The 27,713-nt window shown below is 43.2% G+C and overlaps 1 protein-coding gene across 4 annotated transcripts in view; it reads right to left on the bottom strand.

Moving 5' to 3' along the window:
* The window catches only part of LOC139262949 (CCR4-NOT transcription complex subunit 6), a 113,010-nt gene that overhangs the window by 17,772 nt on the left and 67,525 nt on the right, over positions 1-27,713 (bottom strand). For all 4 annotated transcript variants that reach the window (XM_070878302.1, XM_070878306.1, XM_070878305.1 and 1 more), the window contains exons 5-10: positions 22,196-22,300; positions 22,046-22,114; positions 18,311-18,468; positions 17,781-17,935; positions 11,882-12,036; positions 3,849-4,082 (exon numbers count right to left, since the gene is read on the bottom strand). In XM_070878302.1, coding sequence (XP_070734403.1) covers positions 3,849-4,082; positions 11,882-12,036; positions 17,781-17,935; positions 18,311-18,468; positions 22,046-22,114; positions 22,196-22,300 — 876 coding nt within the window. The remainder of the gene's footprint in view (positions 1-3,848; positions 4,083-11,881; positions 12,037-17,780; positions 17,936-18,310; positions 18,469-22,045; positions 22,115-22,195; positions 22,301-27,713) is intronic.

Below are 27,713 nucleotides of genomic sequence, written 5' to 3'. Positions count from 1 at the left end.
AGTAGTGCTTGCTTTGGGAGTCTTGTGTCTGGCATGCAATGTGGCCTGCCGAGCAGAGCTGATCAAGTGTGGTCTGTGCTTCAATGCTGGGGATGTTGGCCTCGTCGAAGGTGGCCATGTATAAGGGCTGGCGCTGTCCCCTGCATTTTTCCTGCCACTGTTGTGCTGCAAAAATCGTGTCTGTCTTGGTGCGTCTGTCCTTTCAGGGGATTTGTAAGATCTTGCAGTCATAGTTAGTGCTATTTCTCCAGCGACTTGATGTCTATTGTACATGGTCCATGTCTCTGAGCCATACAGAGGGTGGGTATTACTACAGCCCTGTAGACCATGAACTTGGTGGCCTGGTCTTCGAACACTCTTTTCCTCAGCCAGCCAAAGGCACTGGATCATTGGAAGCGGTGTTGAATCTCGTCGTCAATATCTGCTCTTATTGATAAGAGGCTCCTGAGATATGGGAAATGGTCCATGTTTCCAGGGCTGCGCCGTGGATCTTGATGACTCAGTGGGCAGTGCTGTGCAGAGAGGACAGACTAGTGGAGGACCTTTGTCTTACGGATGTTTAGCGTAAGACCCATGCTTTTGTATGCCTCAGTAAATACGTCAACTATGTCCTGGAGTTCAGCCTCTATGTGCGCAGACGCAGGCATCGTCCGCAGACTGTAGCTCAATGACAGGTTGGGGTGGTTTTGGATCTGGAGACGGCAAAGGTTGAACTGGTTCTCACTGGTTCTGTACTTCAGTTGCACTCCAGTGAGGAGCTTGTTGACTGAGGTGGAGCATGGCAGCGAGGAAGATTGACAAGAGGGTTGGGGCGATGACGCAGCCCTGTATAACCCCGGTCCGGACATGGATTGGGTCTGTAATGGATTTGTTGGCAAGCATCACGGCCTGCATGTCGTTGTGGAGCAGGCGGAGGATGGTGACCGAACTGTTGGGGTCATCCGAAACGAAGGACTACGCTCCATAGACCCTCGTGGTTGACAGTATCAAAAGATCTTTGTAAGCATTGAAGGTGGCCATGTACAAGGGCTGGCGCTGTCTCCTGCATTTTTCCTGCCACTGTCGTGCTGCAAAAATCATGTCTGTTGTGCCCCACAGGGGACGAAATCCACACTGCGACTTCGGGAGGAGCTCCTCAGCCACAGGGAGAAGATGGTCGAGGAGGACTCTAGCAACGACTTTCCCAGTAGCTGATAACAGATTCCTCTGTAGTTGCCGCAGTCAGACTTGCCCTCGATTGAGTAGATCTTCAAAGTGCCCCTTCCAGCGGGCCCCGACTGCCTCGGTGTCCTTGATGAGCGTTCCCCCGTTCTTGGCCAGCAGTGGGGTGGGACCTTGGGTGTTTGGACCATAGGTGGCCTTGACTGCAATGAAGAATCCTCGCACATCACGGCTGTCGGCCAGCTGCTATATCTCCTGTGTTATCTCCATCCACCACCTGTTCTTTAGGTCCCGGGTTTTTTGTTGAACCTCAGCCTTGAGCCGTCTATAATGCTGCTTTGCTGCTCCAGAGTTCAGTTGTTTAAGGCTCAGAAATGCCCTGCGCTTGCGATCTATTAGCTCTTGGATCTCCTGGTCATTCTCATCAAACCAGTCCTGGTGTTTCCTGGTTGAGTAACCGAGCGTCTCTGCAGGCACTGGTTGTGGAAGCCTGGAGGGCAGACCAAGCGCTATGGGCATTCTGTGTCTCGGGGTCATCAAGGCACGCCAAGTTAGCTGTGAGGCGTTGACTGTAATAGGGCTCTCTTAGCTGGGTCCTCAAGTGCCCCGGCATTGACTTTTTTGCGGCACTGCTTCTGCTGCTGCCTCCACTTTGGGTCTATGTTGATGTCAATGATGGATTGGTGGTCTGTCCAGCAGTTGTCAGCTCCTGTTATGGCTAATAGATTAGTCCCAACCCCGTGAACTTTTATCTTGTGCAGTAACCTTTTACGTGGCACCTTGTCAAATGCCTTCTGGAAGTCCAAATATACCACATCCACTGGTTCCCCTTTATAGAAACATAGAAACATAGAAAATAGGTGCAGGAGCAGGCCATTCAGCCCTTCTAGCCTGCACCGCCATTCAATGAGTTCATGGCTGAACATGAAACTTCAGTACCCCCTTCCTGCTTTCTCGCCATAACCCTTGATCCCCCGAGTAGTAAGGACTTCATCTAACTCCCTTTTGAATATATTTAGTGAATTGGCCTCAACTACTTTCTGTGGTAGAGAATTCCACAGGTTCACCACTCTCTGGGTGAAGAAGTTTCTCCTCATCTCGGTCCTAAATGGCTTACCCCTTATCCTCAGACTGTGACCCCTGGTTCTGGACTTCCCCAACATTGGGAACATTCTTTCTGCATCTAACCTGTCTAAACCCGTCAGAATTTTAAACGTTTCTATGAGGTCCCCTCTCATTCTTCTGAACTCCAGTGAATACAAGCCCAGTTGATCCAATCTTTCTTGATAGGTCAGTCCCGCCTGTTCTACATCCTCATAAAATTCCAGCAAATTTGTTAAATACGACTCCCCTCTAAAGCAGGAATGGACTGAATGGAAGCAAGATTTTAACATTTAAGTTCTTTATACATCCCATCAATTTGGCAAAGACCCATTTCTAATGTATTTTTTATTGCTTTGGTATCAGTTTTGTAAATTTGCTTCCTAGTTGTGATGGCTTACTCTCGGTATTGTACAAGTAGAATGATATTAATGCATTACCCAGAGTAAGCCATCACAACTAGGAAGCAAAGCTACAAATAACTGATGATGAAGCAAAGGAAAAGATATCAAATTAATTTTTAGAAAATTGCAAAGCCCAAGGTGTCTCTCACAATTTGTCCACAAGGCACAAGTAACATTTCCAACTCGAGGTCAGGCTCGAAATTGAAGGGTAGTCTAAGTGGGGGCAACTTCTTTCAGGTAACACTAATTTTATTAAGTATATTTAGTGATTTTTTTTTTTGCAGAACTCAGTTTTTAATATTCATGATACTGTGAAGAATTTGTGGGACTTGATTGTTGGCTTTGCAGTAGTTACTGATTATTTATTAAAACCTGAAGAATGGTTGCTTGGTTTTCTGCTTGTTATTTGTGCCCAAGATACTTTTTGCTGCTTCACATTTTGCCAATCAGATGTTTGAGTGATAAACAGAGTGGTTGTTTGGTTCAGCAACAACTTGCATTCATATAGAACCTTCAACATCACAAAATGTCCCAAGGTGCTCCAGTTTGGGATCAGACTCGAGAAGCAGGAGTGGAAGGCAGATTAGTGGAGTTAACGGAAAATGTGGTAAAACAAGGAGGAAGATTTTGACAGCTGGGAGAAATGTAGTGAGTCAACGGAGTTTAGGAAGAGAGTTCCAGAACATGGTGGCAAGAGGGTGGAGATGGCTAAAAACTTACCAATGGTACAACAAAGTGAAGGTGGAGGATGCCAGTAGACTAGCTTTAGAAAAATGGGGCACAGGATTGCAGGAGTTTGCAAGGCCGTGGAGGATTTTGAAGTAAATGCATGGGGGAAATGTGAAACAAACAAGTTATTATGGAGGTAGCAGACGTGGGCAATGGATTGGCAACCATAATTTTTTTTTTTAATTACTAAACTTTGGATAAATGACACATTGGAGGGAACATTTGAAGCCACACTTTCAGGTGTAACACTATGGACTCACTAACCAACAAACTTAATTCTAAGTGCAAAATATTCTCATTCATAATTGACAAGATTTATGTCTGAACAACCGACTTAACTTTCCGGGGGGGGGGCGGCGGGGGGGGGAGAAATGATCCAATTTAAATATTACAGGAAAGTACTGGCAAGTACAGCAATCATAACGTGACTAAAGGTAAATTAGTAATCTTTACCTGAATCTGGTAGTGAATTGAGATCTGCGCACAGTACAAGTGGAATGACATTAAGGTCTCCTGAGACTGCACCAGGTCTGAGTGTACGAGAAGCCTTTTCAATTATGTTCTTCACTTCAGACAGGAACATCATGGTTTGAATCAGCTTGACATCAGAGTACTCAGGATCCCAATGCATATGTGCATTTGCAACAAGAATGAGCTGCTTTTCCATGCCATGAAATGACTTCCCAGCTAAGATTGAAGAATAATGTCAAACTGTCAGAATATATTTAGTATTCAAATAAAAACAAACATTTTCAAGTTATATAGTCCAGCAAACTGATGGCAATCAACTTGTTCGCAGGTGTATACATCTACAATATATTAAAAATGTTACATCTGCACATAGTTCAGACAAAACCATACTACATTTTTGTCCAACTTTATCCCAATGTCCACATTTATAAAAGTATCCGCCCATGTAAACTCCTCGTGCAGTAATTAAACTGCCATTAGCAGTGGTGCTGCAGTTCCTTAGTTTTATCTCCCCCAGCTGCTCAGTCTGTACTGTAGAAAAACTCCTATACTCCAACCAACTGTCCTGCCTACATCCCAAACTGCTGCAAGTTGTGTTATTGAACAGTAATATATTTTATATACTTTATTTTTAAGGCTAAAATATATGCTTTGAAATGAGACTGAAATATGTTTGTGCACCATGGTCCAAATTATATATAGACCAAGAACAAAAGTGGACCAAGTAATAACCCCTAAGACACACCATTTTCAACTCTTCTCCAATTACCCATTTAACCTTTTATTTTCCCGTCAATGAACCAACTCTGTCAGTGATGCTACACTTCCTCCAAATCATACACATGAACATTTGTAACTAGTCTCAAGTAATGTTCCCTGTAAGCTGCACGGCCACGCTCCAGGGGTCCCTCGGCAACTAGTGAGCCGGCTTTTAAATCTGAAAAAACCCACACATGCGAATGGGGGCATGGGTTCATCACCAGGCTGATTGTCCTCCCAAAGGTCCTCGAACTCCCTTCTCAGTGGACTGGCTGTCCCATCTGGCAATTGTTGTCCTCTCCTCATAGCTAGGTTATGCAACATGCAGCACACCACAATGAACTCAGCGACCTGCTCAGGGTGGTATTCTAGGTTGCCTCCCGGGTGGTCCAGGCATCTGAAGCGCTGCTTACCACTCCAATTGTCTTCGACGACATTGCATGTAGCTATATAGCTTTCGTTGTAGCGCTTCTCGGCTTCTGTTTGGGGATTACACAGCGGGACATGAGCCAGCTGGCAAGGCCATACCCTTTATCCCCCAGCATCCAAACGTGATCTTGTGGCTGACTGTTACAGGTCAGAGACAGTGCTCTCATGCAAGATGTGCACATCATGTATGCTGTCTTGAAAATTTGCATTTACTGCCATGATTATTTGCCTGTGGTCGACAACGAGCTGCACATTCAGGGCGTGGAATCCTTTTCAGTTCCGAAACACCTCTGCATCCTGTAAAGATACTTTCAGAGCGCTGTGTGTACAGTCTATTGCTCCCTGCACCTTGGGGAAGTTTGCTATTCGCGAGAAACCCAAAGCCCTCAGTCTGTGCCTCCCTGGTCATAGGGAAGCCTATAAAGTCCAGCTGCGTGCATAAAGAGCTTCAATCACCTGTCGAATGCAACAATGTGTGGTGTGCTGAGAGATACTGCAAATGTCGCCAGCTGAGGCCTGAAAGGAGCCAGATGCATAGAAGGAAAGTGCCGCAGTAACCTTAACCTCAACGGGCAGTGCTGTCCTGATGGTGCTGGTAGGTGGCAGATCTCCCTTAATTAGCTGGCATCTCTCACTGATGACCTCTTTCGGAAGCACAGCCTTCTAATGCACGTGTCATCAGACAAGTCCAGGTATGATTGCTCATCTCTGTAAATGTGTTGGGTGCAACGTCTCTTCCGCAGTAGCAGTCTGCTATCTGAGTGGGCTCTTCAATATACCTTCTCCCATCTCGATTCTGCAACACGTGATTAGTGATCAATACTTTGAGAAATTACAGGCCCCATCACTATAAATGCCCTTAATGTGTCCTCAACAAATACAAATGTGATTAGATGATTGGGAAGAGTCAAAAAGGCCCTTAGTCACTTACAAATTGATTCTCCTGACAAGCACTTGAAGCAGCCTTTTACTACAGATCCTCAGTTAGAAAATGGTGTCCATAGCGCCGAGTTAAGGTCCGGTGATTGCAGCTTTTCTTCAGCGTCTTTTTGGGCCAGCGATCATTTGGACAAATTGTGAGCGAAATGCCGAAAGTAGCGCTCGACGATAATCTGGGCCATTATAAACACTATTCTCGGCCTTGCACGAGGATGACATCATATTAAAAAAAATATAGGCCAGGTGATGCAGCTCATTCATGCATGCCGATAAATGGGCCATCATAGGCAGTCCCTCGGAATCGAGGAAGACTTGCTTCCACTCTAAAAATATGAGTCCTTAGGTGGCTGAACAGTCCAATATGAGAACCACAGTCCCTGTCACAGGTGGGACAGATAGTCGTTGAGGAAAAGGGTGGGTGGGACTGGTTAGCTGTATGCTCTTTCTGCTGCCTGCTCTCGGCGATGAGACTCGAGGTGCTCACCGTCCTCCCAGATGCACTTCCTCTACTTAGGGCGGTCTTTGGCCAGGGACTCCCAGGTGTCAATGGGGATGTTTCACTTTATCAGGGAGGCTTTGAGGGTGTCCTTGTAATGTTTCCTCTGCCCAACTTTGGTTTGTTTGCCATGAAGGAGTTCCAAGTAGAGCGCTTGCTTTGGGAGTCTCGTGTCTGGCATGCGAACAATGTGGCCTGCTCAGCGGAGCTGATCAAGTGTGGTCAATGCTTCAATGCTGGGGATGTTGGCCTGGTCAAGGACGCCAATGTTAGTGTGTCTGTCCTCCCAGGGGATTTTCAGGATCGTGCGGAGACATCGTTGGTGGTATTTCTCCAGCAACTTGGTGTCTACTGTACTTGCTCCGTGTCTCTGAACCATACAGTAGGGCGGATATTACTACATCCCTGTAGACAATGAGCTTGGTGGCAGATTTGAGGGCCTAGTCTTCGAACACTTTCCCTCAGACGGCTGAAGGCTGCCACTGGAGGCAATGTGAATCTCACCGTCAATATCTGCTCTTGTTGATAAGAGGCTCCTGAGGCATGGGAAATGGTCCATGCTGTCCAGGGCCGTGCCGTGGATTTTGATGACTTCGGGGGGGGGGGGGGGGGGGGGGGAAACAGTGCTGTGCGGTGGGGACAGGTTGATAGAGGACCTTACTTTACAGATGTTTGGTGTAAGGCCCATGCTTTCGTATATCTCAGGTGAATATGTGGACTATGACTTGGGAGTTCAGCCTCTATGTGCGCAGACGCAAGCATCATCCTCGTACTGTAGCTCGACGACAGGTTGGGGTGATCTTGGACCCAGCCTGGAGACGACAAAGGTTGAACAGGTTCCCACTGGTTCTGTAGTTTAGTTCCACTCCAGTGGGGAGCTTGTTGACTGAGGTGGAGCATGGTAGCGAGGAAGATTGAGAAGAGAGTTGGAGCGATGATGCAGCCCTGCTTGACCCCGGTCCGGACATGGATTGGGTCTGTAATGGAGCCAGTGGTAAGGATCACAGCCTGCATTTCGTCGTGGAGCAGGCGGAGGATGGTGCCGAACTTTTGGGGGCATCCGAAACAGAGGATGACGCTCCATAAACCCTTGCGGTTGACCGTGTCAAAGACCTTTGTACGGTCGAAGGAGGCCAGGTATAAGGGCTGGTGCTGTTCCCAGCAATTTTCTTGCAGCTGTCACGCTGTAAAAATCATGACCGTTGTGCCCCATAGGGGACGAAATCTGCACTGCGACTCCGGGAGGAGCTTCTCAGCCACTGGGAGAAGACAGTTGCAGAGGACTCTAGTGACAACTTTCCCACTGGCTGATAGCAGGGAGATTCCTCTGTAGTTGCCGCAGTTGGACTTGTTCCCTTTTTTAAAGATGGTCGCGATCACTGCAGCTCAGATCTCCCGGCATGCTCTCCTCCCTCCAAATAAGAGAGAGAGGAGGTCACGTATTTGCGCCAACAGTGCCTCTCCGCCATACTTCAATGCATCAGCGGGGATTCCATTCGCTCCCGTAGCCTTGTTCTTAAGCTGCCTTATGGCTTTTTCTACCTCGTGCAGTGCTGGGGTTTTACTTAGGTGGTGGCGGGTAGCATGCTGCGGGATGAAGTAGAGGACGAAGTCAAAGGCAGTGTCTCGATTAAGGAGATCTTCGAAGTGCTCCTTCCAGCAGCCCCTGACTGCCTCGGTGTCCTTGATGAGTGTTTCCCTGTTCTTGGGCAGCAGTGGGGTGGGACCTTGGGTGTTTGGACCATAGGTGGCCTTGACTGCGGTGAAGAATCCTCGCACATCATGGTTGTCAGCCAGCTGCTGTATCTCCTGTGCTTTCTCCATCCACCATCGGTTCTTTAGGTCCCGAGTTTTTTTGTTGAACCTCAGCCTTGAGCCGTCTATAATGCTGCTTTGCTGCTCCAGAGTTCAGTTGTTTAAGGCTCAGAAATGCCCTGCGCTTGCGATCTATTAGCTCTTGGATCTCCTGGTCATTCTCATCAAACCAGTCCTGGTGTTTCCTGGTTGAGTAACCGAGCGTCTCTGCAGGCACTGGTTGTGGAAGCCTGGAGGGCAGACCAAGCGCTATGGGCATTCTGCATCTCGGGGTCATCAAGACATGCCAGGTTAGTGGTGAGACGCTGACTGTATAGGGCTCTCTTAGCTGGGTCCTTAAGTGCCCCAGCATTGACTTTTTTGTGCCACTGCTTCTGCTGCTCTCGCCGCTTTGGGGCTATGTTGATGACAATGCTGGATCGGGTTTGGCGATGGTCCATCCAGCAGTCGTCAGCTCCTGTCATGGCGCATCCTTGTGATCCCTGACTCGGACGATGATATAGTCAAGCAGGTGCCAGTGTTTGGAGCGAGGGTGTTGCCACGATGCCTTGTACTTGTCCCTCTGGCGGAACAAGGTGTTGGTGATGACAAGGTCATGTTCTAGACATTTTGTCAGGAGTAGGGCATCGCTCGAGTTGGTTTTCCCTATCCCCTCTCTGCCGACCACGCCTCCCCCCCAGCGGGCCGTGTCCTTGCTGACCGTGTCGTTGAAGTCACCGAGGAGGATCAGTTTGTTGTTCACAGGGACGTGGGATAGGAATTTTGAGGTTGGAGTAAAAACCGTCTTTGGTCTCATCTGCCGCATTGAATGTTGGCACGTATGCACTGATGGCTGTGGTGCATTGATTCTGGGATAGAGTGAGTCGGAGAATCAGGAGACCTTCGTTAACCCCGCAGGGGGAAGTCTTTGAGGCGGTCGACCAGCTTGTTTTCGATGGCAAAATCGACTCCATGGAGGAGACGTTCTTCCTCTGGTTTCCCTTTCCAGAAGATGCAACCTCCACCTTGTTCCTTGAGCTGGCCTTCCCCTGCCCGCCAGGTCTCGCTTAGGGCGGTGATGTCGAAGCGTCTAAGTTCCCGGGCAACAATGGCGGTGCGGCATTCCAGCCTGTCGCTGTTGGAGTTGTCCATGAGGGTCCTGACGTTCCAGGTCCCAAATTTCATGATAAAAGGAGTGGAAGCTGCCTATGCGAGAGTTCTTTTAACATGGGGTGGCCATTGCACACCGGCTACCACACAGGCTTAGCTGAGCAAGGTCTTGGTCCAGTGGCAAGGGGGTCCAAGACGACTGGAGACCGGACACTGCTTTATTAGCCTAGTTGCCTGCAGCATCCCTTATTACAATCATCCCTTATTGTATCGTCATCGGCATCCATATTTTTTGATCATGCCTCTGAAGCGTCCTGGGACATTTTTCATCCCATTCGATCCATCATGCCTTTGAAAGAGCTATCCAATTAGCCCCACTCACCTGCTCCTTTCCCCATTGCCCTTTAAATTTTTCCCCTTCAAGTATTTATCCAATTCCAAATTCCCTTTTAAAAAAGTTACTGAATCTGCTTCCACCACCCTTTCAGGCAGTGCATTCCAGATGATAACTCAATGTGTAGATTATTTATTCCTCATCTCACCTCTGTTTTTTTTGCCAGCTACCTTAAACCAGTGTCCTCTGGTTACCGACCCTTCTGCTACCGGAAACAATTTCTCCTTATTTACTGTGCCGAAACCCTTCATGATCTTGATCGCCTCCTATCAAATCTCCTCTTAATCTTCATTGCACTAAGGAGAACAACCCCAGCTTCTCCACATAACTGAAGTCCAGCATCCCTGGTACCATTCTAGTAAATTTCTTTTGCGTCCTCCCAAGGCCTTGACATTCTTCCTAAAATATGATGCTCGGAATTGATCACAATACTCCATCTGGGACCAACCAGTGTTTTATAAAGGTTTAGCATAACTTTCTTGCTTTTACTTAAAAAGGCATACTGAATCCTTGGCTTTATAATAGCCTTCTCAACTTATCCTGCCTTCAAAGACTTGCGTACATACCCATCTACATACTGCCTCTCTGCGACATCAGAGGACAGTGGCAGTTTCCACATGTATGCCAATGACACCTGGCTCTACCTCTCCTCCACCTCTTTCAACCCCTTCCACTGTCAGACTGCTTTGTCGGACATCCGGCACTGGATGAGCAGAAATATAGTCCAATTAAATATCAGGAAGACCAAAGCCAGTGTCTTCTGTCCACACCACAAACTCCATTCCCTTGCCATGATTCCATTCCTCCCCCTGGCAACTGTTTGAGGTTGACCCAGTCTGTTCACAACCTGGTGTTGTATTTGACGAGATGAGCTCCGTACCTCACATCCATGCCATCGCTAAGACCGCCCTTTCCACCTCCGTAACATTGCCCATCTCGGCCCTTGCCTCAACTTATCTGCATGCCTTTGTTACCTCTAGATTGGACTACCGCAAAGCATTTCCGGCCGGCCTCCCTAGTTCTACCCTCCATAAACCAGAGGTCATCTAAAATTCTGATGCCTGTATTCTAACTTGCACCAAGTCCCATTCACTGATTTCCCATGCTCCTGACCTACATTAAATTAAGCAATGCCTCTATTTTAAAATTCTCATCCTGGTTTTCAAATACCTCTATGGCCACGCCCCACCCCATCTCTCTAGCCCTCCACTCGAGAGATCTCTGCGCTGTGTCAATTCTGGCCTCTTGAGCATCCCCGATTTGAATCGCTCCACCATTGGCAGCCATGCCTTCAGCTGCGTAGGTCCCGAGCTCTGGAATCCCCTCCCTAAACCTGTGTTTGCTTCTTTAAGACACTCCTTTAAACCTCTCTCTTTCATCAGCTTTTGGTCATCTGCCCAAATATCTCATGTGGCTCAGTGTCAAATTTTGTTTTAGAACGCTCCTATGAAGTGCCTTGGGGCGTTTTACTACAGTAAAGGCACCATATAAATGCAATTTGCTGTTGTTGCATGTACACTCTCAGGTCTCTCTGTTCTTGCATCCCCTTTAAAATTGTAATATTTAGTTTATATTGCCTCTCATTCTTCCCACCAAAATGAATTAAAAATTATTAAATGTTAACAGTGCTGTATAAATAAGTTACTGAATTGATCAATTACCTCTAGAATATAATGTCATTGGGCAAGTAGAATCAAAACTGCAGGAATGTGACAAAAATCTCACTTGTTTAAAAAAAAAACTAGACTTAATTTATTCTACTATCAAGTAATGAAAAAAAAATTAAGCACCAAAATAACTTACCCTCAGTTTTGATAAACAGGAATTACTGGATATCTTTGATGAAGAAAGAAGAACGGAGCCACGTCCAAAGTACAGCAGAGTAAAGGCAGTGGGAGGGGAGGCAGAGCACGCAACACTTTAAGAGTGCTAACTTCCTAAAAAGGGATAGTATCCTTATGCAATTCTCTTTCTGGAGGAAGGGTATTTAATTTTATGTATATGTTGAACAAATATGAGGAAGACCTCAGCAGTAATTCACAATCGTTATTAATAGCATTAAGTTCCATCTGGGCTTTATAGACAGATACTCACGGGATAGTTCAAAAGAATCCTTCTGCAACTCCAAGAGTACAGCAACTCCAATGTTGTCTTTTGTCATAACTCTGTTCAACATAGCTTCTGAGCCATCAGAGTTTGCCATTGCCAACTGGTTGAATTCAACAGTATGCTTCTGAATCAGACAAAATCTAAAATAGAAATATTATAATACAATAAAAATTGACCGTTTTTAAAAAAGAAAATGTAATAAATGCAGCTATTCCAAATCTAGATCAAAAAATATGAAAACAACATTAATGATTTACTGAAGAAAATTATGTCCAACATGCAAAAGTTTCTGATAAGGTTGTTAGAATTGCTTAATTCAATTACAGCCTTATATCAAGTACAAATAAAAAAATATTGGACGTCTGGAAAAGAAACAGAAAATGCTGGAAATACCCAGACAGCCTTTGCAAACAAAGGACAGGTTAACGTTGAGTTTCCCTCTACCCGAAATGTCAATGGATCGGTTACGTATTTCCAGATACCAAAGTTTTATATAAACTGAGTAAATGTAATGATTTCATCCTTTACAAAAATTAATTCAATCAACATTCAACCAAAAATGCTATTTCATGCTCCCATCATGTTATTTAAGGCCCAATGTGTCAATGAATGGGGTACTAAAGTTGCATGATCATATTGAATGGTGGTGCAGGCTCGAAGGGCTGAATGGCCTACTCCTGCACCTACTTTTTATGTTTCTATGATAAAATGCTGATCTGCAGCCACAGCTTAATTTCATATTTTTCTTTTGCAGCCAGTGCCATCATGTATAAAAATATACAGCATTACATTACTGTGTTCTAAATTACAGCCAGTTTTACACATGTTGTTTTGAGAGGACTCCTCCAAACAACTATCTGGTCTTGGCTATAACTTCTGCACGGCCATCAACATCATACAATTTGAAAACAGGAGTTGTGCTACCAGGTGCCAGTCTTTCCTTCTACTTGAGAAGGAAATATCTTATCAAAAGTGTACCATCTTATTGCCCGGACTTAGAAATTGGAATTTGTTATTGACAGAAGCAGCAACCTATGATTATTTGAAGAAAAAAAACTAGCAAAGAGCACACTGGAATGTCTATGGCATACTAATGCAGATTCAGAAATGCTCAATTTTTTTTTAAATCAACTTTAAAATCATTAAAAAAAATGTTTTGAATGAAGCTTTTGAACTCTACACACACTGACCCTCTTAAAATGAGATGCACATTTCAAAAAGGGACACATCAGTCCTAAGCAGCAGAGAGAGAGAGAAGTACTTTAATGGGCATATAAATTGAGTGGTTCATGTTGAAATAGCTTACATCTTTTATCTTCCTCACCATTGTTTTATAAATACAGGAAAAGCATACTATGTCAAACACAATATAGCATTCTGTTGCTTAAGTGTGCGTGTATCCCATTAAGGCTATATATAGTCTAAATTATATTAAGTGAATGTTGGGCAAGTTCAGCTAAAGGTTAACAGCTATCCAGATTTGAGATCAGACACCTGGTTTTGTTTATAAGGTGGTCAATTAAGAGCTTGAAGACATTGTGGACCTGGCATTCTACATTTCTGGAGTTCTCAAAACTGCAAATGATGGCCTTTGTTTCTTTATAGGAACATAGGAAATAGGAGCAGGAGTAGGCCGCCATAAGGCCCCTCGAGTATGTTCAGTCATTGTATAAGATCATGGCTGATCTGATCATGGACTCAGCTCCACTTCCTTGCCCGCTCCCCCATAACCCCTTATCCCCCCCTCGTTTAAGAAACTGTCTATATCTGTATTTAATTTATTTAATGTTCCATCTTCCACAGCTCTGAGGCAGCGAATTCCAGTCACAATCCGAAGAAATTCCTCCTCATCAGTTCTAAATGGGCGGCCCCTTATCCTAAGATCATGCCCTCTAGTTCTAGTCTCCCCATCAGTGGAAACATCCTCTCTGCATCCACCTAGTCAAGCCCCCTCATTCTTATACGTTTCAGTAAGATCACTTCTCATTCTTCTGAATTTCAATGAGTAGAGGCTCAACCTACTCAACCTTTCCTCATAAGTCAAGCCCCTCATCCCCGCAATCAACCCAGTGAACCTTCTCTGAACTGCTTCCAAAGCAAGTATATCCTTTCGTAAATACGGAAACCAAAACTGCACGCAGCATTCCTGGTGTGGCCTCACCAATACCCGGTACAGCTGTAACAAAACTTCCCTGCTTTTATACTCCATCCTCTTTGCAATAAAGGCCAAGATTCCATTGGCCTTCCTGATCACTTGCTGTACCTGCATACTAATCTTTTGTGTTTCATGCACAAGTACCCCCAGGTCCCGCTGTACTGCAGCACTTTGCAATCTTTCTCCATTTAAATAATAACTTGCTCTTTGATTTTTTTCTGCCAAAGTGCATGACCTCACATTTTCCAACATTATACTCCATCTGCCAAATTCTTGCCCACTCACTTAGCTGGTCTATGTCCTCCTCACACATTTCCCTTTCTCCCATCTTTGTATCGTCAGCAAACTTGACTACGTTATGCTCAGTTCCTTCTTCCAAGTCGTTAATATAGATTGTAAATAGTTGGGGTCCCAGCACTGATCCCTGCGGCACCCCATTCGTTACTGATTGCCATACCGAGAATGAACCATTTATCCTGACTCTCTGTTTTTGGTTTTTCAGCCAATTTTCTATCCATGCTAATATGTTACCCCCAACCCCATGAACTTTTATCTTGTGCAGTAACCTTTTATGTGGCACCTTGTCAAATGCTTTCTGGAACTCCAAAACACCACACCCACTGGTTCCCCTTTATCCACCCTGTTCGTTACATCCTCAAAGAATTCCAACAAATTTGTCAAACATGACTTCCCCTTCAGAAATCCATGCTGACTCTGCCTGACCAAATGTCCTGTTACTGCTTCTTTAATAATGGACTCCAACATTTTCCCAACCACAGATGTTAGGCTAACTCGTCTATAATTTCCTGCTTTTTGTCTGCCTCCTTTTTGAATAGGGGCGTTACATTTGCAGTTTTCCAATCTGCTGGGACCTCCCCAGAATCCAGGGAATTTTTGTAAATTACAATCAATGCATACACAAACCCTGCCGCTACTTCTCTTAAGACCCTAGGATGCATGCCATCAGGTCCAGGGGATTTATTTGCCTTTAGTCCCATTAGCTTATTGAGCGCCGCCTCCTTAGTGATTGTGATTGTGTTAAGTTCCTCCTCCCTATAGCCCCTTGACTATCCACTGTTAGAATACTGTTAGTGTCCTCTACCGTAAAAGCTGATACAAAATACTTGTTTAGAGTTTCTACCATCTCCTTGTTCCCCATTACTAATTCCCCATTTTTTTCCTCTAAGGAACCAACATTTACTTTAGCCACTCTTTTTCTTTTTATATACCTATAGAAACTCTTACTATCTGTTTTTATATTTTGTGCTAGTTTACTTTCATAGTCTATCTTCCCTTAATCATTTTTTTAGTTATTCTTTGCTGGCTTTTAAAAGCTTCCCAATCTTCTGTCCTCCCACTAGTTTTGGCCACTTCGTATGCCCTTGTTTTTAAATTGAAGACCGTCCTTTATTTCTTTAGTTAGCCACGAATGGCTTTCTTTTCTCTTGCACCCTTCACTCCTTACTGGAATATATTTTTCTTGAGTTGTGAAATATCTCTAAATGTACACCACTGTTCATCAACTGTCCCACCCTTCAATTAATAAAAAAGTATGACAGAAATGACAAGGAAGTGCAATGTTTTAACACAGCAAGAACACAACAAACACATTTGCATAAATTGAGAAACTTATATCATGGGGAGAGGGGAATCTGTCTTATTTGAAATCAGGTTTCTTTGCTGGCTTGTCTGTGAAGACAGGTGACAGACACTAACTGCTGTTCTCCAAAGTAGTTGCTTTAGCAGCAGGATTATACAAGTGCATACACATCAGTTGTTACTGCCAGCTGAAATGTAGCTCACTTCCTTCAGTGTAGTGATATTTATGTGACAACTTTTCTCAGATGGGCCATACAGAAGCCACAGCATATCTATGATTTATTTGCCCAGCATAACTCAGTGACCCCATGACCATCTGCTAATGAATTGAGTAAAGACAAGAATCTCTCAATCCCAGCAACTGAAAGGTTCAGTGCCAAGTATGAGAATGAGAAGTCATTTCTTGTTGTGAAACCAGTCTTGTTGTTACCACAAGTCATTTTCCAAATTGATCAAATATTAACGTGTCAGCTATGGCTCAGTGGGTTTGCACTCTCGCCTCCAAGTCAAATGTCTATGGGTTCAAGTCCCACTCCAGAGACTTGAGCACAAAGATCTAGGCTGACACTCCATTGCCATGCTGATGGAGCGCTGCACTGTTGGAGGGTCGTCTTTCGGATGAGACGTTAAACTGAGGCCTCGACTACTCAGATAAAATATACCATGGCACTATTTTGAAGAGCAGGGGAGTTATCCCTGGTGTCCTGGCCAATATTTAAAAAAATCATCATCACATTGCTGTTTTGGGAGCTTGCTGTGCACAAATTAGCTGCTGCATTTCCTACATTACAACAATAACTACACTTCAAAAGTACTTCATTGGCTGTAAAACGGTTTGGAACATCTAACTGTTGTGAAAGGTGCTATATAAACGCAAGTCTTTCTTTCGTTTTCTTTTCAATTGTTCACATTTTGGCCAAGAGTTTCCGCTTTGGGCGCAATCAGAAAATTGCGCTCGTTGAGAATTTTATTTTGCTCAAATTTCTGCGCAAACTCATTTGCATATCACCAATCATAAAAATCTGCCATAAACTAGTGCAATTGGGTTTGGAAAGCTATTTAAAAAAATCTGCATTAAAAAATATTCCTTGATAAATTTAAGAGCTTTATTAAGAGCAGAGTTTATCACAGAAAATACTTAGTCTATTCTACCATCGGAGAGTAGTTTTAATTAACTGAAAACAAACTTCAGAACCATTTACTAATGACATTGATCTACAGTCAGTTTATTTAAAAAAATTGAAAAGTATTTAAAAAGTGGCGAGTGTCCTTGCTGCTAAAAAAAAGGTAAATTTTTTTAAGAACCACCTCGAAGGCCTGCAAACGAGCACCATTGGCGGAAACTCGCAATGGTGCTTTAGATCTAGGGCGTGGCCAGTTTCGTGGGCACAACTAGCTTCTAGCACGATGCTTTTTTTAACTAGCGCAAGAGATCGCAGAAACGCAATTCACGCTGGACTCACGTCACTCTTTAAATTTTGTGATTGGCCGATTTCTGGTGAATTGTGGCGAAAAAAAACAGCGACACTCCTGCCCTTAGTAACAAGAGCCATCAAAAGGGCAGAGTGAAGATTCAAAATAAAAGCAGGAAGAAGAGATTATAGCTATTAAAAAAAAGGTACAAAATTACTCTTCCATTACCCATTGGAACAGAAAATAAAATTAAAGGCAAAATCTCACGACATTTTCAGGTTAAAAGAAGGTTTCATCTATAAACAGCAAATGATTTTATCTTGTTTGCAAACAGTAACAAAGGGGCATGAATGCATAATTATAACTAGAAATTTGAAAGGGAAAGTTAGAATAAATCTCTTCACAGATGTTACAACATGGAATACTTTACCACAAGTGGCTATTTAAAAATACTGCAATATTAAAAAAAATAACTTGGTTGTACATTTGAAAAAGAATATAAAAGGATATAAAGAGAAGTAGGATTAGGCTACCTCTAGTTGGACAACACCAGGTCTAAATGGTTTCTGTGAATTAACTTCGATGACTACTTTATTCCACTCTTCCCCCAAAAAATCCAACAATTCCTCTTTAAACAGTTGGTTGAAACTAGGTTACTTGAATAGAGATTAATAGGTTAAAAAAATCCCTTTTCTGTCCACTAAAATAAAAACCTACTTTTCAGTCTTATAGAATATTGCACAGCCATCCACATGCTTCCGATCAGATTCGGACATCGTCCTAGCTCTGGATTTAGGACTGAAGAAACCATCATATCCATGTTCTTTAAGTTCAACCAGGAAAAAAGCAAAGTATTGTTCAGTTTCAACTTCCTGCACAAGAAGAAAACCATAAGTGAACAGGCATTAAAATGATTAAAATTGTTGATACTACTACTACTACTACTACATCCAGATGTCAGACATCCATAAATTGTATGGAAATATCTCCACAGTAACTTCCTCAGATATGGTACAATTGTAAGCAGGATTGGTGCATGTACTTCTAGCTTGTACTGGTTAATCACAATAAATTTGCAAGTTTCGCACAACTGAAATGTCAATGGAAGGATGCAAACAATGGTAATATCACCTGGCAAGCGTGGAACCACATTGGCAGGTATGGCTATTTACTAGCTATGAATTATTAAAAGTATTTACAACAGAGAGCTCCTTTAGCAAAATAATTTGAGTGATAAAGTGCCTCACCTGAAGACTTATGATATCCGCATTGCAGTTCAATATTTCTTGCATAATAGATTTTTTCCTATATTCCCAATTCAGCGCCCATGATGGACAGTACCCATACAGCTGTCGTGTAGCATATTTGTCACATAGTACGTTGTAGCACATGACTGAGAATAATGCTGTAGAACAATATGAGTCTTTAAAAATGATTCAACAAATCCAAAAAGACAGCTTAGTAACGCCAAAAGAACAAAAAATTAGGCCAACATTAGGAGTGCATGGACAAAACAATTAGCATCTGAAGACACTAGCCGCTGCTAGTCAACTCTCAAATATTAATTTGGAACCAATGACTACAACCATTAGCTCAGCTGATCACATTCCAAGTGAAAACATAAGTACTGACAATCTCTAGATGGAATTATAAAACCTTTCGTTCTTTGCCCTCCATCCCCATCCTATTTGGAGGAGAATGTTTTGTGTGAAGCTTTCTATCTCACCTATTCTACTTATAATCAGCTCCAGGAGGATTGGATTGCTTCACCATATATGGCTACAATGGTCCTAATGTACTACAACGGTGCATAAGGGATTGCAGTTACCATGACACACATGCATGATGAAAGGGTACTATTTTTAAGAAATCAAATAGCAAAGACGGAGAAGGAAAAAAGACACAGGTACAGATGCAGCACCTAAAATCTGGAATCCTCGGGAGCGAGGCCGTTCCGGATTCTGGGATTTCGATTTGCTTTCTGATGTCACGAATACTAAACACCCGAGCCCAGGTTCGGGTATTTCCGGATTTTGGGAACGAGAAAGGGAGGGGGATTCCTGCCGAGGAGCTGTTTGGGGAGGGGGGGGAGGGAGAGGAAAAGGAGAAGAAATCCCTTCCGAGGAGGAGGCCATCACCGTGTGGGGGGGGAACGGCGGCAAAGAGGCCCCGAGATAAGGGCAGCGGCGGTGAGGCGAGCAGGGTGAGGCGAAGCTAGGCTAGGCTCTAGGTCGGCAGAACATTTTATGGATTCCGGATGACCTTGGCACCAATTGTCCCGGAGTCCGGATTCTCGACGCTGCACCTGTATAACAATTCTTCACTTACAAGGATGCACTCAATGTAAACTTGTTAGAGGCTCTTAGGAAAGGTTGAGGGAACAAGCGATTCTAACTTTATGTTGATCATACAACACATCATATTTTGAATATTATCTGCAGTTTTAGGCACTCAATTATCCTTTGGAGTGTAATGGATGGTAATTTGTCCAGAGTGACATTACTTCTTCTGGGATTTAGGAGTTTAGCTTATGAGTAATAAGTCTCAGAATTCATTCTGTTTCATTGGAGAATTGGAGAGAGATGAGATGACAGGTTTTTAAAATGCTGTATGTATGTATATATAATTGTGAGCCGATTATAAACCGTAACAGCTTCAACCAAGACTTGGGGAAAAAAAGACATCCCCTCTCCTCAATATTTTGTAATGCCACTCCTTGTTCTTCCTTCCAAAATGCATCACTTCACTGCATTAAATTTCATCTGCCACATGTCAGCCCATTTCACCAGTCTGTCTATGTCCTACCAAAGTCTGCGACTATCCTCCTCACTGTTCACTACATATTCAAGCTGTGAAATTATGCCCCATATCTCAAAATTCTGGTCATAAATACACATTAAAAAAAGCAGTTCTAATCACAGCCCTTGAGACATCGCTCTATACTTCCCTCCAGTCTGATAAACAAACTTTCACCATTACTCTGTTTTCTGTCTCAGAGCCAATTCCATATCCATGCGGTCACTGCCCCTTTAATCCCACGGGCTTCAATTTTGTTAACAAGTCTATTATGCAACACTTCATCAAATGCTTTTTGAAAGTCCTTATACACAACGTCAACCCTCTTCATATTTCATTGAAGAACTCAATCAAGTTTGTCAGAAATGATTTGCCTGCAACAAATTCTTGTTGGATATCATTTATTAACCCACATTCTTCCACGTGAATTAATTTTGTCCCATATTATGGTATCTAGAAGTTTCCTCAGCACAGACGTCAGGCTGACTGACCTGTAGTTACCAGGTTTATCCTTCTCTCCTTTCTGAACAGAGTGTAATATTTGCATCCCTTCAGTCCTCTGCTACAATTCCCATATCCAAGGAAGATTTAAAGATTGCGCTCAGAGCCTACACTAGTTTCATCCTTACTTCCATCAGCAACCTTTTCTACTTGGAGGGCTGCCATTATTTAAAAAAAAAAGAAAACATACCTCTATTTTTATCCTATCCAATTTCTCTACCCCCTCCTCCTTTACTGTAGCATTGGCAACATCATCTTTTGTGAAGACAGGTGCAAAGTACTCATTTAGTACCTCAGCCATGTCCTCTGCCTCCATAAGATGATTTCCTTTTTGGTCCCTAATTGGCCCCACCCTTCCTTTGACTATTCTTTTACTCTGTTTATAAAAGACTTCAGCAGTCACTACAATTACAACTTCACAGGAGCGTTATCAAACAAAATTTGACACAGCCACACAAGGAGATTTTGGGACGGATGACCAAAATCTTGGTCAAAGAGGTAGGTTTTAAAGGAGAGCCTTAAAGGAGGGAGAGATAGAGCGGGGGGTTTAGGGAGGGAATTCCTGAGCTTAGGGCGTAGGCAGCGGACAGCACGGTCAATGGTGGAGCAATTCACAGATGCACAACAGGCCAGAATTGGAGGAGCACAGATATCTTGGATGGTTGTGGAGCTGGAGGAGATTACAGGGATAGGGAGGGGGAAGCCATGGAAGGACTTGAAAACAAGGATGCGAATTTTAAAAACCGAGGCATTGCTTAACCGGGAACCAATGCAGGTAAGTGAGCACAGGAGTGATGGGTGAACGGGGCTTGGTGTATTATGAACCTAACATTTACCATAAAGCTTTCTTTTTCTGTTTCATTTTAATCTCAATTTCTTGTGTCATCCAGGGAGCTGTAGCTTTGGATGCGCTTCCTTTACCCCTCAAGAATGTGTTTAGTCTGTACTTGAAGTATCTCCTCCTTGAAGGCCTACCATTGCTCATTTATTGTTTTACCTGCCAATTTTTGTTTCCAATCCACCTGCGCCAGATCCCTTTCAACCAACTGAAATGACTCCTCTTCCAGTTTTCATATTTCCGTCCTTCTCCGTAATCTACTCTAAACTTAATGATTGTGATCATTAATCATTTCGCAAATGTTATCCCACTGAAACATGCTCCACTTGCCCATTTCCTTTCCCCTATATCCAGCCATGCTTCCTTCCTTGAACTGGAAACACATTGATCAAGAAAGCTCTCCTGCGCACATTGCAGGAATTCATTCCCCTCCCCCATTTGCCCATTACACTTTCTTCCCCCAGTCTATATCAGAATAATTGAAGTCCTTAATAGAACTACTCTTGCTTTTATATATTTCTGAAATTTGCTCTTCCATTTGGTGGTCTATCGTATACACCCAGCAGTGGAACAAATCCTCTTATGCTCTTTAATTCTAACCAAAATGCCTCTAATTATATAACATTTTACATGCACCAATCATCCCTACACTGAGCAATCTGGTTTACTAATTGTAACTAAATATAAAAAAGTCACCTGCTTTACCCATTGAACTTTGGTTAGATGCTAAGGTCATCATTAAATTCATACCCTACAGATCATCTGCTCAATGTTATTGTAATTGCTAGTAATTTTTACTCCATTAATATCGAACATGATGGTTCAAGAAAATAAAAATGTACTTCACCTGAGGGATGTGTCCTCTCTGGTTCTTGTAAGACAACCCATGACCTAGCTGGAGGCTGCTCTGGCTGAACTGTTGAACAAAATCAAATTACAAATTAGATCACATTAATGTGCATGTAAAAAAGTCAAATTATAAGTTTTATCTACTTACTTCTTTTTGAAGTACCTGCCAAATTATCAAGCAGGTAATTCAGCAGCCTACGTGTTCCATCTGGTTCTTGATAGAGGCTAAGGATTTCTTGTGCCAGAGGGTTTCCTACAGATCATAAAAAAGAATCAGCCAAACTGATCCATAAACCAATTGTAAAAAGCAACTTAATTCTCTACCAATGAAAATACAAAGCTTATACTTTAACTACATCAACTTGCATCCTCTTCACTTCATCAAAATACATTACAGTTTACTGCTGACAACTAAATAGCAATGCTCTTCGCCAACTTCTGACTTCAGCCCATGCAACCACAATGGACTTAAAATTTTAATTTTATTTTTACTTCACAGTTCCTTGTAACACACATATTCCAAGTAACTTCAGCGCTGCTGAGAAGTTACAAAGTTGGACAAATGGCATCCTTAAACTGAAGTCTCTTGGACATTTGACATATCCTCAACCAATTTTTACTTTCAGTAAGGAATTCTAGCATCAGTGGATCAACTGGAGCTCAGTATCACATTTTACCTGGATGACAATTCAAGCCAAGGGTTTTCAGATGGTGCGCAGCTGCACTGGTATGGTTAAAGACATCAGCTGAACATCAGTGACTTGGATGTTCTGGTCACTTGACCAAAGAATGACAGGCCAAAAGCTGTACTCACAGCTTGGGTCAATGTATTAGATGCTGAAGACTGTTGTTGACCACCTGAAGGATCCCAGCACCACTATTCACATTGAGCTGATGGCAAAATTTGGCTTGACTAATAAATCAAGGCACAACCATACAAATGTTCCCTGCCTTGACATGACACTGACCTTTACCTTCATTCAGTTTCTGGTCTTTAGTCAGGGTGGATAAAGGGGAACCAGTGGATGCGGTGTATTTGGACTTTCAGAAGGCATTTGACAAGGTGCCACATAAAAGGTCACTGCACAAGATAAAAGTTCACTGGGTCGGTGGTAACATTAGTTAGCCAATCCTCTATTCATGCTAACAGAAAACAGTGTCGGGATAAATCGTTCATTCTCTGGTTGGCAACCAGTACCTAGTGGGGTGCCGCAGGGATCAGTGCTGGGACCCCAACTATTTACAATCTACATAAACGACTTGCAAGAAGAGACTGAGTGTAACGTAGCCAAGTTTGCTGACGATACAAAGATGGGAGGAAAAGAATTGTGTGAGGAGGACACTAAAAACCTGCAAAAGGACATACAGGCTAAGTGAGTGGGCAAAAATTTGGCAGACGGAATATAATGTTGGAAAGTGTGAGGTCATGCACTTTGGCAGAAAAAAAATCAAAGAGCAAGTTATTATTTAAATGGAGAAAGATTGCAAAGTGCCGCAGTACAGCGGGACCTGGGGGTACTTGTGCATGAAACACAAAAGGATAGTATGCAGGTACAGCAAGTGATCAGGAAGGCCAATGGTATCTTGGCCTATATTGCAAAGGGGATGGAGTATAAAAGCAGGGAAGTCTTGCTACAGCTACATAAGGTATTGGGGGGAGGGCACACCTGGAATACTGCGTGCAGTTTGGTTTCCATATTTACGAAAGGATATACTTGCTTTGGAGGCAGTTCAGAGAAGGTTCACTAGATTGATTCCGGAGATGAGGGGGTTGACTTATAAGGAAAGGTTGAGTAGGTTGAGCCTCTACTCATTGGAATTCAGAAGACAGAGGAGATCTTATCGAAACATATAAGATTATGAGGGGGCTTGACAGGGTAGATGCAGAGAGGATGTTTCCACTGATGGGGGAGACTAATCCTAGGGGGCATGATCTTACAATAAGGGGCCACCCATTTAAAACTGAGATGAGGAGAACTTTCTTCTGAGGGCTGTTAATCTGTGGAATTCGCTGCCTCAGATAGCTGTGGAAGCCGAGACATTGAATAAATTTAAGACAGAAATAGACAGTTTCTTAAACGATAAGGGGTTATGGGGAGTGGGTGGGGAAGTGGAGCTGAGTCCATGATCAGATCAGCCATGATCTTATTAAATGGCGGAGCAGGCTCGAGGGGCCGTATGGCCTACTCCTGCTCCTATTTCTTATGTTCTTATTAAAAGCCGGTCTCTTAAAATAAGTGGTCAATGCAATCCCAATTAATTACAGAACAATTAACAATTGTGTTCCAATCACACATTTGGAAATAATTTGCAGTACCATAAAGAGTTAAAGACAAGGGGGCCGAAATTCAGATAAGCCAGAAAGCTGGTGCACCTGAGTTTTTAAACTTGGTTTTACTGCTGGGATCCATGAGGTGGCCATATGATCGATTTTCAAGAAGTCTGTCATAGTAGGGGCGGAAGATCGACAGGAAGGCAGGCTGAGGGGCTGAATTTGGGTTGGGATCGGGACTCTGCCACTGTCAATCAGCAGCGGAGTAGTGATGACGTCATAGCGCGTGTGGGTCACCACGCTCTCTCCCCTCTGTTAAAGGGGAGGGAATCAATTATTTTTTATCTTCAGCTATGGGCCACTAGGGAGGATTTCGGCCAGGCCAGTGCCCTGAGGGGGTGCCAGCCAGACTGCCCGTTCGTGGCCCGGCCGAACCCGTGGGCACTACCTTGCTGGCAGATCGGGAAGTTGGCCAGCAAAAATAAATACATGGCAGCCGCGGCAGCGAGTTCTCCCCTTGAAGGGCTGCTGTGCTACCGGGCCGCGCACATTCCGGATAAGGTGCACACACGGAAAAAGTGCGGCGGGGCATTGAGTTTTTTTTCCGGTGAATTTCGCTCGGTTTATTTTTCAGGTGAGGAAGAGCGGCGGTGCACGTTCTGATGATGCGCTTGCGGCAGTCATTAGCATCGGGGCGGAATCAGGTCCAGGCTGAAAAATCCCTGACCTGAATTTGGGCCGGGGCGGCCATTTGATCAAAATGGCTGCCACGGGATTCCGCCGCAAACAGGCAGCAATGGGTCTTTGAGACCATGATTTTAGGTCCCAAGAAATGTATGTCCCCTCCTACAGGAATTAAAAAGTCCACATGCATATGTAGAAGACATCTTGTATGGGGAAACAGCAAAATCTAGTTAGGTGGTCGTGAGATGGTCCCCTGTGGGGCAGCTGTTGGCCCAAATCCATTTGAGTACAGCATTACTCAGCTGTTTAAAATGCCAGTAACTAGCGCCGTTTAACAACTGGGCAGCACGAACCAACAATTTAAACAGCTGTTCAGCCTCCAATATAGATCATATTTTTAAGATACTCATGACAGGCAGCTGAGCCAATTTAGCTGATTTCACTATCAGAGTTGCCAAACCCTGCATCCTGAGCAGAGGGGTCTTCCAACTGCTTAAGACCCAATTGAGCGCTGAGCAATACTCTGTGCAAAATGCTAGTTTTTTTTTAAAATGAGCTGAATTAGTTTAATATTTAGCAGAGCTCCTGAGCTGCATGATGGGGATTTTACATAGTATTACAGATTGGCTGATAAAATTACTGGTCAGTACTGCTCAGCCATCCAATAACACAGATCAGCAGCACTTCTGCAGAGCAATGGACACCTCAACCTATGCAAATCAACGGAATGCATTCCATGTGTGAAGTTCATCACAAAACTTCTCAATGCGCTGAGATTTCCTGTCCATTAACAGCAAAAACTAGATTTATGGATGAATAGCCAGCTGCACTAGAACAGTTGACTAGCTGATAATGGCATGCAAAAATGAGTGGGAAAAGTCTCCTTGTACCTCAACAAGAACAGTGCTAAAATGACAGTATGAACTGGTTTAAAAAAAGCAGAGACTTCTGGCAATTTGGTTTGGGAAATAATAATTTAAGCACTATATTCAGTTTGCTACAATTGCCAATCACAAAGTAGTCCACTGTATGTAATCTGCTGAGTGGTGTCCAATTTGAAGTCAGATGAAAGAGTTAGTTTAAATACCGAAGCTGGAGGAGCAGCAAGAAACAGCTGATAGCACAAAAACAAGTATGCAATCTGTTCCTCCAGCACAGATATTTAAATGGAAACTCTCCCAACCAATCACAATCCTACTGTCGATTTAAAATCAGAGATAATGGAGATCTATATTGAGATTATTTAAAATCATCAGCAGGATCTAGGAATAATGTTAATAGGAGGAAGCTGATATTTAAATAGAATGCTACAAGAGCCAAACTGAATAACAGTCAACAGCAATAGCTAGTAGAATGCACTGGTTCTGAGGTTCCCAAAATGGTGGGGCACAATTAAGTTACAAGGGGGTGTGCGATGGCACAGATAAAAGCAATGCACTGAAGTTCGCCCATTTCAATCTCTTCAGCTGCATATCTCTGGTCCAGATTGATCCCCAGTTTTGCTTTGTTCCTTATATTTAGATCTGATTGAATGCTGAGCTGCAGTTTTCGGTTCTTATTTTGCACTGCCTTGCATAGTCAGGTTATGATACCTTTGCTGTTGAAAGGAAGGTTTAAGTTAAATTGCTTACGTATGATTCAAGGCAGGTTTATATCATGCAACAAGCATGTACGGACAGATAGATTCTTGTTAGGCAAGGGTATTGAGATATGGAGCAAAGATAGGAAAATGGAGTTGAAGTGCAGACCAGTCATAATCTAATTGAATGGCAGAGGGGCTGAATGGCCTACTCTTGGTTCCTAATGTCCTATCAATACACAAGAAAGCAGACATAACCAGAGTCCCACAGCTATTTGTCTTTACCATAACTCCATATTCTTGCTATATATTATGAACATAAATAGCTTTGCTAATGGTTTGAATTCTTTACTCATTATTTCAAATATCAGTGTCAGCCATGGCACAGTTGGTCATACTCTCGCCCGAGTTAGAAGTTTGCAGGTTCAAGTCCCACCCCAAGAACTTGAGCACAAATATCCAGGCTGACGCTCAAACCATTAAACTGTTGCCTCTTCTGCTCTTAGGTGCTTGTTAAATATCCCACAGCACTTTTTCGAAGAACAGGGTAGTTCTCCCTGGTGTCCTGGCCAATATTTGTCCCTCAATCAACATCACCAAAACATTTTCTGGTTACTGGCTTGCTGTGTGCAAATTGGCTGCCGCATTTCCTACATTATAACAGTGATTACACTTCAAAAGTTTGGCTATAAAGCTTTTGGAACGTCCTGTGGTTGTTAAAGGCACTATATAAATGCAAGTCTTTCTTTCTTTCAATCCCTGAAAACAAACAAATCATTTTTTGAAGTTTTTAAATCTTGGTATTTTATGCAACAGGATATTTATCTGATTTAATGGGAGGGACAAAATGTTAACGTTGCAGTATGTCTTCTCCATTTATTAAACTAGAGTTGTGCCTTAATTATTTTGATGAACAGATTTAATAATTTAACTAATAATTCACCACCATTGCTCAGCAGTGTAGCTTCCTTGTTAAATGGGATTATCAGGTCAATCAGATTACTTTTTGACCAACACAAATGACGATTGCTAAGCAAATGAATTAAAGATTAAAACTGATTTCATTATAACAGCAGTAACACCCTTAGCATAGTATCTGACTACAATTGATGAGTTGTGTACCATGCATGT

Source organism: Pristiophorus japonicus, chromosome 4 (genome assembly GCF_044704955.1).
Source record: "Pristiophorus japonicus isolate sPriJap1 chromosome 4, sPriJap1.hap1, whole genome shotgun sequence".
Classification (NCBI taxonomy): domain Eukaryota; kingdom Metazoa; phylum Chordata; class Chondrichthyes; family Pristiophoridae; genus Pristiophorus; species Pristiophorus japonicus.
Note: the sequence above shows the minus strand (reverse complement) of the source record. Positions and strands in the feature narration are given on the sequence as shown.